Here is a 12920-nt window from a genome sequence, read left to right on the forward strand (position 1 = left end):
AGTGGTGATTCTCACTGAGTGGGTGGTAGCACACAGTTCTGCTGGGAGAGCCCCAGGGCTTCAGACCACAGAGATTCTGGAAGCAGAATGTAGGCCTGGGCTGTGATAAACAGCTGCAGAGTGGCACAGAGCTGGACTCCTCCATGGGAGCAGGTGTTAGGTGGGGGAGTGAAGAATATACCTATGTATCTTCTTTTGTGAGGAGTAATTTCTTGGGTGGTTAAGATAGAGGCAGTTTCAACATCCATCAGATGCTTTTTATGGGATACACAGAAATTGATAACCTTTGTATTCAACAACAAGAGAAACTGCTTTTCCAGAAGGGCTTTTGAAATCTGCTTTTTCCTCTCCTGAGGCCTGCTAGGAGTCTGTCTAGGAAAGTGAGCCTTTGTTGGCCATGTCATGGTATTTTTATAGTTTCACTCTGAGGGCCTTTCTCATCCAGCTGAGTTTTGCAATCTGCTGAAGCTCAGCCAAGATGAATTGCATCTGCCCTCTCAGAACACATGTTCAGCCCAGCCAGGACATCTTCCATTTCTGTGCACTGCAAGTTGCTTGGTGTATTCTGGTAAACACTCACAGAGAAGACTGAGTCCTAGTTTGGTTTGTCCCTTTGTCCTGTTTCCTGGCATACAATAAACTGTTGTCCCATGCATATTTCTTCCCGAGCCAACCCCCATGAGTGATGTTCCAGCCCAGAATACTTCAGGAAGTGCAGTGGTGCTGGACTTCAGAGCTGGCTCTGGTGGTGGCTGGGCAGAGGCCAGCCAGCCTTGCTTCATGCTGCCTGATAAGGGACTGTGAAGGAATCTAAGCTCTCTAACTTTGGTGATTTATTGAAGTTCTGTAGGATCATTGGGTAGGCAAAGTCATGAAAGCCCCATTTAGCATCCACTGGAATTCCAGGGCATAAAGCCTCTCTGCACTCCATTGCTGCCCTAGTGGCACCAGCCTTAACAGTACCTTGATGCCTTTTAGAAGCTGTTAAACTGTGCTGTGAGTAACCCTGTGAGCAGTGCTGTGGTGATGTGCAAGCCCAGAATGAGAGCTTTGAGGATCGCCTCTTGTCTTTGGATCCTTCTGTTTAACATCAGGTGTGCTTGCAAAGCAAACTGGAGAGGTTAGCTTCAGTTTTTCCAGAAGTGCAAACACTTGAAGAAGTTTAACACAATGAAAACAGCTAATAATCTCAGGGTTCTTTTTGTTCTGACATAAGAAATTACCTTGGGAGTATTGCTAGTTCTTAATTGGAAGTGAAGGAAGAAACCTGAAAAAGGTGAAATTGCAGTGATTGTGCTGTAAATGAGCGTTGTGATGAAATTGCAAAGGAATTGGCTACAGCAAGAGTGAATAACTCATTCCTATTTGCAGAAATAAGCTGGTTAGATTAGGGTCTGATTTTGTTTGTATATAGTATTACTTTGATTGATTTGTATGGGTTTTGTATTTTTCACTGGCAGAATGAAAGTTTATGTGTGGGTTTATTGAATGCCATGCTTAAATAATTAATAATAGCAGCAAAGTAGAGATGAACTTATGTCACCAGTTACTTTTCTTGCTGTGCAGACATGGAAGAGGGTTTTTTTGATCAGACACTTTTATTTTAGTGAAGTCTGACCCTTGCCTTTTTAGAATTCAGAGGAATGAAAAATAACAAATGTTATGTTTATGTGTTTGAGGTGAACTTTTTTTATTAGGAAATGTTTTAAAAGGGTCAGTGAAAAACAGAACTGAAACTGAGGTTTCATTTCTCTTGCAGGTAGGTCTATGAAAGATAAGCAGACATTTAAATTTGGGTATTTCCTTATGATAACAAATGTTCCAAGGTCATTACCAATTCAACAGATCTTGCTGACATCAGGCTTCTTTCACACAGTGTTGTTTTAATAGTTTTTGGGGGTTTTTTTCTAGGAAAAAGAGAAGAAGTACATGCTGCCTTTGGACAACTTGAAAGTGCGAGATGTTGAAAAGAGCTTCATGTCCAGCAAACACATCTTTGCATTGTTTAACACAGAGCAGAGGTAAGAAAATGTGCTATTCTGCAGATACATCTTTCAAATAGTATCTGGCTGAGCATTTTAATAACTGTGAGTGCAGTTCTGCTGTTTCCACCATGTTGAGTACACAAGGTCTTGATATTCTTGATTTATCTGCTGCTTGGCTGTTGCATAACCATGGGATGAGAGGTTGGTGTCCTCCGAGCCACTCGTGGAGTGAAACAGCTCCATGATGAGTCAGCCAGTCCTTCCTTATGGCTGAATAATCATCTCCTGATCCTATTTTTGTTTTATTTGGCAGTCACCTAGGCTTACCAAAACATTCATGACTTCTGTACCTTGTGACCAGATTCAACTGGTGTAAATCACAAAAGTGTCATTGCTTTTCACTTTCTCCAGTGGAAAATCTTGCCTGTCACTAATCTTGGGACTCATTTGATTGTTTGTTTGTGTTTAAACACTGCTGAATGGAGAAAAAATAGATTCCTCTATTTCTTTAATTAATAAAATCTTTGCCTTTTAGTTTTTGCCCCACACTTTCCCTCTCAGACTCTTCTCTGTTAAAAGTGGGGCGGGTGCTCTACAGAAGCTACTCTTGATGCACAGCCAGCTCAGTTTCCTTAAATGTTACAAAAGACATAAAAGTGATGTGTAATTTAAATTTTTTTTAACTGATGAGGAGAGTTGCAGTTGCAGCTGTCTCAGGGGAATTGCATTTTAGCAGATAAGGAGCAATTTCTGTAAGTTTTTTTTCAGGCAAATGTAGATATCCTTGCTTCCCTCTTCTGCTAAATTCCTTCACACCTAATTCTCCCTCACATCACTAAAGCTTGGCATTACCTTCAGATCCTCAAAATGATGAGGGCTGGATGTGGCTCTCTGCAGAGGCAGCTGTCTCTGCTCCCAATCCGGCCAGACATTGCGGCCAGAATTTTAGAAGCAAGGAGTGTCCCTCCCTCCTGCAAAGCAAAAGCAAAGCACGGGATTTCTGGGCTGTCAGGTTTCTGCTGACCCCAGGAATGTGAGGACACAATGTCAGTCTCAGTCTGAAGCAGCCCAGGAAGGCTCTGCCTGTGTCTGCTGCCACCTCAGCCAGCCTGCAAGGCCTGCCAGGAGATGCCCTTTGAAAGCATGTCACACACATACTAGCTGGGAATAACATTTCAAATGCTTGACCACTTGTGTTTCTGGAGCACAGAAAAAAGCTTTGAAAAGCTTTTCATGTTCTTAAATACATAAATGATCTTTGGATGCTGGAAATGAGTGTAATTCTGATGATTCTGGCTGTAGATATGTGTGGATCCATCAAGAAAGGTAACTTTGTCCTGGTGGCTTGATAGGAGCTGGACATATTAGATTACTTCCATGAGGAATTTGTTAATTTAACTCAATGTTTCTCCTTTGGTTCAACTAATGGATTTGAATATTATCATCATCATAAATATTAATCATTGAACTGCTGTGAAAATCCAAGAGAAGCATTTCCATTGGCAAGTTTGGGATTTATTAAGGTGGTATATAGCTGGACATTCACATTTTCCCTTCATCTTCATCCATACTAGACATCAAGGATTTCAAAATCAGATGTCTAAAATGTTTGCCATGTCTGCAATAGCCCTGCCTCTCTGGGCTCTGAGTAGATCCTGCAGCCTCTGCAAGCTGCTCTAAAAACATCCTTACATCCACATGGGCATGTTAAGACATGACAGCACAGCAGTAAGACCACAAAATACCTTTGCCTTGGCAGAGGCAGATCATGGAGTCAGTCTTGCAGCTTTAAGGGAGGCAGAAGTTGTTTTTGAAGAAATATTTATTGAATTCTAATTAAAACAGCAATTTCTCTGTTACTGTAAAACAGCTGATTTTTGATATTTCTAAAAATCTGCCTCCTGGCACAAATTGATCAAAACAAGATTAGTATCGCTTTCCACTGAATTCTAAATTGCTGGATGTGTCAGCAAAAATAGGAATATTGGTTCTTGAGTAGAGTGATCTGGCTGGGGCTGTCCCCTATCCCACATTCTTAAGGAAACTGAAGGAGGGAATTGATAAAGAGACATTGAAATAAGAATTCTTATTGTTGTTTTACTTTGTGGTAATTTGTTGAATCCTGGTTTCTGATCTCTGTGTGTGTGAGTATGTCTTGCTTTTCAAGGATTGTGTAAAAAATTAACTTCGTTTCAGACTGGCTTGTTGTTGTTGTTGTTGTTGGGGGGTGGTGGAGTGGTTGCTTTTTTAATTAAAAAAACCTTAGCAACTGAGAAAGAAATCAGCTTTCGAAGTCTGCCCACTGAGGGTTCTGGTTATGGAACCATTTTGCTATTTAAGATGTAGATCATTAAGAACAAAGGCAAAATCATCTGTTCCAGCTTCCATAATAGCACGGAGATTATTCTGTATCTCTTTTTCCCTCCCCCCATAATCTGCAGCATGTTTTTCCTTGACTATGAAATCTTTCTTAATGTTCAATTAAATTATTTTAATTTTCAAGCAAAAACTTTTTAGGAAAAGAATTTTAATAAGCTTGTTCTCTTTTTCATTCCCAGCCCCTCACTGCATAGGTATTTGCTCCAGCCATATGTTTCTGATACTGTACATTTCAATAGTTTCCTGGATTATGCACTGCATTTTTTCCATTTATGAAAACCTTTCCAGCTCTGAAATATAGTTACCAGGAAAATACTCATTTCACTGCATAGAAGGAAAAACCATCTTGAGTTAGCTGAGACTGGGGGGTAGATGGAGAAGGAAACTAACAGTATCTGTCATTTTGATTTACTGCAGAAGTCAACAGTTCTCTGACAGGAATCAAATGTGACTTGGTAATGTAGAGTAAATGGAGACTGTGACGATTGATTTCACAGTGAAGATAAATTCTCATGAAATGAACATAATTGTGTGTTTATGAAAAGGCTGCGTTGTGAAATAATTAAATTATTTTCTAATTAAAGTGTTACTTTCTAATTAAATCTTTAAAAAAACAACAAAAAATGGTGAGTGTGGGAAAAGGAAAACTTTGCCTGAAATAGTTACAGTATTACTTAACAGGGAGGTTAGGTTTGTTTTTCTGCAAAGTCACACATTTAAAGCTTTTGAATGGGCCATCTACTTAATTTATAGACTCTATGGAACACCTTTGCAATGGACTCCTCTAGTTTCCTTACCTTAGGAGCACATATATTAGACCAAAGTGAATTGGAGTGAGTGCCCTGTGATTCCTGGATCATTTTGGCTGCATCCATCTGCACGAGCCTGCCTTCAGTAACTGAAGTTGAGCTGTGGGTTCAAGCAGTGTGTGTCTAACCTAAAGCTGTCAAGTGAGTGCTATTCTGTGCTAACCATCTTCTCCACAGGAAACTCGTGGCAAGTCTGGTTTTTTTTAGACTGGAAAAAGAGATCAAATATATTGAGTATTTTAAAATAATTACGCTATAGAAAAAGAAAGAATGTTTGCAGTACTGCTGTAGAGCTTACTGTGAAGTTGTATAGATATGACCACTGACTTTCTAGGCAGAGCTGAGAATAGAGAAGAGAGGATTTTGTCAGCATCTCAGCTCATATTCAGTAGATTAACGTGTCATGTTCTCATTGCTGAGTGGGTAAAACTCTTGTTCAGAGCTCAAGAACACAGAAAACAAATTCTGTCCATCTCAGAAATTTTACTGTCCTTACAGGATTTAATTCCAAATACTTGATTAATTCTCCATGTATTTCTTGTAAAAATTATTCACTTCTTGGCGCTTTTTTCTGTTACCCAAGTGCTGTAGCCTGGGACAAGAACTGTTGTCTTAAATGGGTCTCCCTTAAGGATCTGTGCAAGTCCTACCTCTCTGTCTCACCTGAGAAGGGCAAGCAGTCATTGATCTTGTCCTTTTGCTCCACATGGTACTATTTTCACTGATTGTCTGTTGTTCTAAAGTAATCTCTTGCCTTTGCAGTAACCTAATTATACTTTTTTCCTGATTTATGGTCAATAAATTGTTGTATTACTGTATTACACCTCAATTTATATACTACTTCCCTTTTAATTGAAGAAATGATGCCGAGTTAAAAAAACTGTCTTCATTTGCTAGAAGCAGAGAAAAAGCTTCTTTCCACCTCTTCTCCAACTCTGGAGAGATGAATTTTCTTTTAGAGGAGCAGGTTTTGGGGTTATAAATTAGAGTAGGCTGAAGTGTTTGTTAAGTTGGTGAATTTTCAAGCCTTCTCTACCAATAGTGGGAGTAGCAACCACAGAGTGAGGAAGGGTTACCTGGTGGAGAGTCCCTGATCAGGAGCCTTCCTCTGCTCCTCTTTAGACTCACTCCTTTCCTTGGAGCCAGAGGAGCAGAACCTATGTGTGAGATTCTGCCTTCCTTGCAGAGGAAGAGGCCACCAGTACTCGTGTGTTTTCCTTTTCTGCCCAACCAGTGATGCCTTGTGCAGGCTGGCCTAGAACAGAGACCAGACAGAGTTAAAGAATAAAGTAGGGATTTATTAGGAGGCCTCAATGGATTCACCTTGGACAGCACAAGAGCCCAGCCAGGGCTGCACCCCAGGTGAACCAAAATGGTCACGACTGGTCACGGGGTCTCTCACTTTTATAAGTTCTGCTCCATTTGCATATTGGAGTTAATTGTCCAGTTGTAGCTTTAGCCCATGAAATCCCGTCCTTGTTTTTCTCTCTTCAGCCCACGTTGTTTGTGTTCTTGGGCTGAGATTTGGATTGTTTGTCCTTGGTGCCCAGCTGGAGAAGGAATTGTTTTGTCTCCCTGCTCTGTGCAGAGAGCTCACCATCCCCTAGTATGAAGCTCAGAACTACACACTAAAGCAGTACAGAATCTGAAAAATATAAAAGTTAAAATCTGAGGCCTCACCAGGAGCCAGATGAAATTGAGCAGTGGTGTTGCTTTCCTCACCTCTGTGGTTCTGTGTGATACAGGGGTGTGAGGAGGAGTGCAAAGCACAGAACTGTTCCTTTTGCTTTCACAAGAGCAAAATGCCCCTCAGGAATCATGAAGCAGAATCTGCCATCCCTGCTCCTGTGCTGCCTGTCTGTAAAAACAGTTCTTTAATCTGACAGACAGATGAATGTCCAGAGAAGAGCGAGCAAAAGGCCATTTTGAGGGCGCACAATAGGACTGAAAATAGAACTGCCAGATGAGGAATTGTAGCTCCTGACTCCTGAGTACAGTCTCTCTGTCAGGAATCCCATTGCACAGAGAGCTGTGTCTGGTAGGACCCAGGAAATGGCACTGTGTCTGCTCAGTGGGAGCTCTCACTGCCTGCTTTGGAGAGGTGCTGTTGGCTGTGGGGTGCTCTAGAAGGGGATGGACAAGTTGTTTCTGGGACTCCAAATGTACTAGGACTGTTAAGTACTGAATTTTTGGCCATGGGCAGCAACGGGTTAACTGCTATCCATATATAAGGGAAATTGGGCAAGAGCCAAAATAAAGGGAACTAGTGAAAGGAGACCGGGTCAGAGGAGGTGTTGGATAGAAGCCAGGCTAAAGGAGAAAGCCTAAAATGAGATGTATGTTTAGTTACTGTTTTTGAATTACTCAGAGAGCTAAGCTCCAGGAAGAGCTGGACTGTAAGCTATTCAGAGCCCTCTCTGTTCGAAATGGAAGAGAGAGAATCTGTTTAATTAAAAACCCCTACAAATTTAATCCAGAAAAAAGCTGCTAACATTTCTAAACAAACTCCTAAAATGCTGGAGAATGCAATATTTAAGAACAGGAAAAATATACAAACCCAAGGAATAGCTAGCCTTTATTGCCAACAGCTTTCCCTTATTAAAAAAAAAAGAAAGAAAGAAAGAAAGAAAAGAAAAAAAAAGGTTGGATGTTTTGGTTATTTTTGTTGGGTTTTTTTTTTCTGGACTATATTCTGTTTTGTCATTATTGACAAGTATTTTTTACATGACAAATAAGAGAGAGTATGGTGCAGGTATTGACAGCTGGGGGCAGCTTTTGTGTCTGTGTGGCCCCAAGGCAGATTCCAGGCCAGGCTTCCATCCCTCACCACCAAAGGCATCAAACCTTCTCCTCCAGGGACTGCTGGAATATTTTAGTGGCAGTCACTGTTACTACTGTGGATTTTGGCCTGTGTGCTGTTAGTTTTGGCTGCATTTCTGTTCTGGGTTACATATAGGACTCGAGATACTTCATTGCCAAGGCTGGCCTCTGTACTGAGCAGCACATCTTCTGTTCATTTGCACCTGAAAGTTGGGGGGGTTTCTGTGTGTTTTGGGTGTGTGTACTTGAAAAGATTCATATGCTTTTGGGAGAGCACTCAAATGACACAGATAGCAAAATCCTTAAGTGTAATTATTTCATGACATTGTCTCAGAGATTGTTTCCTTGGCTCTTCTGGATATTAAGAAAAAAAGAATCTTCAGAGCCATGTGTAATTAATTTTAATTAGCATTCACACTGGAGTGATCTGAAATGGTACGCCTTGATAGAAAATGTTAGTCATTGCTGTTAACTCAGAGCAGATGGCCATTTTTGTTTCTTCAAAATATATGATTTGCAGAGCTTTTGGTAGAGCTTTCCTACTTGGGGAAAAAAAAAAGGTGCATATGCTCAAACCAGCCATTGTGCAATTACAAGTGTCCAAAATCACAGACTAAGACTAAATTTGAATAAGCAGAGTGTGCACAGTGGAGTTGCAGGTTAAATAGATAGAAAATGTACAGTTTCATTCAAGATTACCTTTCCCACTAGCTGGAGTGTGTGGATTCTGTTATTTTCTCCCCTTTTCATTTTAGGTGACTATTCATTAAACCCCTATTCTGTACGTTTTCAATTTCAATCAAGTGCGAAATGCCTAAGAATTCAATCTTTTGTATTTTTCATGGAATAAAATGGGACCAATTTGCATATAGTTCTAGATTTCTGATGTTCAATTCTGCTTCCATCCTAATAGAGACAAATGTTTACAAAAAATGACTTTGAAATCCCTGTACAAGAAGATATTCCTTTATCTTGCAGTCTGTGAGTAGCTTCTCTTGTGTCAGTGTGACTGCTGAAGCTAAATACGGGTTTGTGTTCCTTGGAGGATTCAAGTAGTTTATAGGTCCAGTTCTAAAAAATGTCACTACTATTCTTGCTGTGTAATGGTTGTTCTGTCTCCTCCCACATTAGCAAGAATAAATGCATTTTTGATTAATCTTGGTTTGTATTTTCTCTCTATGAAAAGAGATTTTATGCATATCCAGTACAACTTTGGCTAGTGAAATCCAGATCCAATTCAACCTAAAGCTCTCCAAGCCCATGGTTATATGTGAGTGTGCATTCATATATAATCACACATGTTAACTGAGTTTGTAATGTGCCTGCAGTGGTTGCCCTTCCAAATTTTCTAGGCTTGCTCGAGATAAATATTTAACCTGATCTTAGTATTAAGAAATTGCAAGAGGGTTCAGTCCCTCTTGATGTGCAGCAGAGCGCGTGCTCAGCACGTTCTGATGTGCAGCCACCATGGAGGGATCCCCCTGGTGCTGCAAGGGCTGCTCTTTCTGGGTGATTTTCAGGTGTGCTATTCACTCCCTGCTCCTGGGCTGCAGAGATTTGGTTTATAGGCAGGCAAGCCTTCCCTAAGCAGTGCTGACAGCCCAGGTTTCAGGGTGGGTGGGAGGGAAATCTCAGTAACTCACAGCTGGGCCAGTCTTCAAACTTATCTGGCATTTCTCACTTTCCTCTTGGGCACTTCAAATACCTTAACCCAGTCCTGTTAGGATTCTCTTGTGATGGGAGGAATCCAAGAAACACCTATGGACATTTCTGTATTAGGCCTTGAAATATACGGGGGAAAGGAATCAAGAAATCAAGGTTAAAATAAAATGAAGAAGTTGTAGGGTAAGCAAAGTCACAGCTGGGTGGCTGCTCCACCTCGAGGTGATAGGCCTAGCCTAGAGAAGGCATGTCCTGAGTGTGCAACCTTCCAGAACTAGAAATGATGCTTTTAGTCCAATTGTCTGTTCATCCTCATGAGCAATTATGTTGTATTTTAGTGGAAATGCAGTTCCAAATTGAGGTTTATTTATCTAGAGTACAATAAAATCTGCAGATAACAAATGGTAGCCTTTTGTCTTTTTTACTCGGGGAAAAAAAAAGGCAGATATCATATTATGTTGATTTCCAGATATGCCACTATAGTTATATTTTCATTAACTATGCATGATATTTAAATTACAGTGATGTGACTCCAGGAGGAAGTGGAGTAGGTAGATGTGGTAGATGCACACAGCTTTGCAGTTTCCTCAATAATGTGGTCACATTTAAGAAATGTTAAATGTTCAAGAGAAATACTGCTTGCAGATGGTACTTGTAGGCATGTCCCCATTTTCTGTATCTGTCTTGTTTCTGCAGTCCCTTAGATTTACAGATGCCTGAATATCAGCAGGATTGGTATTGCTGAGAATTCATCTTTCCTGGTGTCCTTTATTCTATCAGTCTTTGATGTCCAGCATCCCATTTAGCTGCTCTAGAGATGAGGGTGAGAACATGACTTCACAGTATTCCATATGGAGAATGTAGGTGAGGCTTGAGTAGTAACTGGTGCTGTGCTGATGTCTTCAGCAATTTTAAGAAGTGGAAGAGAGAAGAAAACAGAAAATCTGAATTGTTTTCAAGAACGTTTTTACAGCTTTCCATGAGACGCCAGTGGATTCCTAATGAGTAAAACATGTTAATGTGTTTTTGTAAGATTCCACTGGTAACAGGAAAAGGACACACACTTTTCAGAAGTTACTGAAAGAAGCTAACTTTGGCTTTTTTTTCCTTTGAAAAGTTCCTATGCTTGTCAGCCTTTCTGGGAGAAAGACAGGCAGGGGCAGTCTAGCAGCAAGGAACCCAGCTGGGGAGACAAGCATCCCCTCACCTGCCCTGCTGGGACATTCCTGGGAGCACTCAGGGCATGCATCCTTCATGTGCTGTGTCTTTGGCAGTGGTGGTGGAATAGAATGAGCTGCACAAAAAAGAGCTCTCAGATCCTACAGGGAGAAAGAAAGGCCTGGGAGATGCGGGGCCATCATGCTGGCCATGAGGTGTCCCCAGCCCCAGGAGAAGTCCTGACACAGAGGCAGAGTGCAGGACTGTCAGCTCCCACGTGCTCGGAGTGCCTGGCTGAAATCCCTGCTCGCACAGCCACACTGCTTGGAGCAAGCCACAAAATGCCAAAGAGTGTAATATATAACATGACAGGCCTGAAAAAATGTTTTCACAAGCTGGTGTCATGTTGTTTTGCTCTTGCAGATAAGTGTTTTTGGAACTTCCCTATCACTGTGTTTTACAGCCTTTATTTGCTCTATTGTTATTTTTAGTCATCTTTGCTGAGAGTACCCTTTTACCATTTCAGCTTCCTAGTTCTACAAAGTTATAGCTGCTTCATTATCTTAGCCAGAAAAGCTTATCTCAGTAAAAGTTTCTCCTAACAATAAATTAAAGCTTTTTTTCCTCTGGCAATTTCATTATGCCTTTTTTTTCACTTTTTTTTTCCACTTTTTTTTTTCTTTAATTGACTTTTTTTAAATTCAGTAAGTGCTGACTTGGAGTTCCACAATATTGCAAATTGAATAAAATTCAGGTGTTTCCTCAGTTTAAGGTAAAAGCATCTGATAAAGTCATCCGGCTATTATTTGCTTTAAGAGACGATTAGTACTTATGGAGTTAGGAAAGAAAAAGGATTCATTTTAAATTTCTCAATCAATAAAAGAATCCACAGAGCTTTCAGTTGTTCATCCTGTCAGTGGCATTGGCTAAACTGTAGGATCAGGCCTGTTAGTGCCTCTTTGTGACCTTTGGGGCTGGTTTCTGAGGGAAGGAAATGTCCTGGTGGCACCTCCAGTCTGGGATTTTGAAGGGAGTAGTGCAAGCCTGGTGCTCAGATTTAGCCTTTGAATTTGGTGAGAACTGAGTCACCAACGTAAGGAAATAATTCTGAGTATGTCCTTTATTCTTTGCAGTTTTGAATTCAACCTATGAGCCTGCTAAAAATACCTGATTTTGCTCTCTTCATGCAGTTTTGAATTCAACCTATGAGCCTGCTAAAAATACCTGATTTTGCTCTGTGGGTGTGCTGTGGTGAGTGGGTGTGCTGTGGTTGCTCTGCTGTGGTTTCATAGGTGATAATTTAGTGATTTGGTGTCATGGCTGCTTCATGCTCAGGTTCAATTACACCTTTTTTACCTTTTTTTAACCTGTTCCCTGAGACTGCCCCTAAAAAGCAAGGCTGTGAGCTGCCTCGTCCCGTTGTTGGTTAAGAGAGAATCACTTCTGTGAGTGGGAATTACATCAAGTCAGTTGTGTTCCAGCAGTGGCAGTGAAATTCCACCAGTCCCTGAATGCTAAAGAAATTTGTCTGGGCAGTGACAATAATAGCTTTATTTCCTTGTTCTACAGTGAATTTGGGTTTTTCCCCTCTCAGAATATGTGGGAGAAATTACCTCTGTAGCTGCACAATGAAACCAAAGGACCCCTTGTCATTGAGAGTGAAGCAATCTCCATCAACCCCTCTCCTCCACAGCTTGCTCAACGAAGAAAAGAGTCTGGTTGGGATGGAAGATTGATTCTTGTGCAACTGTTAAGATCTAGCAAAATCTGCTTTCCTAACCCTTTTTAGCTAAGCTTGTGGCCTTTCCTAAAAAGACTGTTGGCTGACACATTTACAGTGATCTGGTCTGTGTATAGAATTGGAATTCAGAAACTAATGGCTAAACCGTGAGGGGAAAATCTGTTCTGTGTATTGAAGAATTTACAAGAACCACCTTCCTGGAGATGTATTTTCCCTCCTTTCTCTTTTCTTCCATTAAATGATTCCCTATATTTATCTCGTTATGTGAACTACCTGTAAGAGGTTTTACTTAAACATGTCCCAGTTTTCTTACTGTGGTGAGAGGCATCTGAGGTTTGTTTTGTTTGTTTAAAAATATCTTGATTG

The 12920-nt window shown here is 40.8% G+C and overlaps 1 protein-coding gene across 7 annotated transcripts in view; it reads left to right on the plus strand.

Annotated features, from left to right (window-relative positions):
* Positions 1 to 12920, plus strand: part of DNM3 (dynamin 3) — a 174049-nt gene that overhangs the window by 103247 nt on the left and 57882 nt on the right. For all 7 annotated transcript variants that reach the window (XM_039730221.1, XM_039730222.1, XM_039730223.1 and 4 more), the window contains one exon: positions 1912 to 2021. In XM_039730221.1, coding sequence (XP_039586155.1) covers positions 1912 to 2021 — 110 coding nt within the window. The remainder of the gene's footprint in view (positions 1 to 1911; positions 2022 to 12920) is intronic.

Source organism: Passer montanus, unplaced genomic scaffold (genome assembly GCF_014805655.1).
Source record: "Passer montanus isolate IOZ18808 unplaced genomic scaffold, ASM1480565v1 scaffold71, whole genome shotgun sequence".
Classification (NCBI taxonomy): domain Eukaryota; kingdom Metazoa; phylum Chordata; class Aves; order Passeriformes; family Passeridae; genus Passer; species Passer montanus.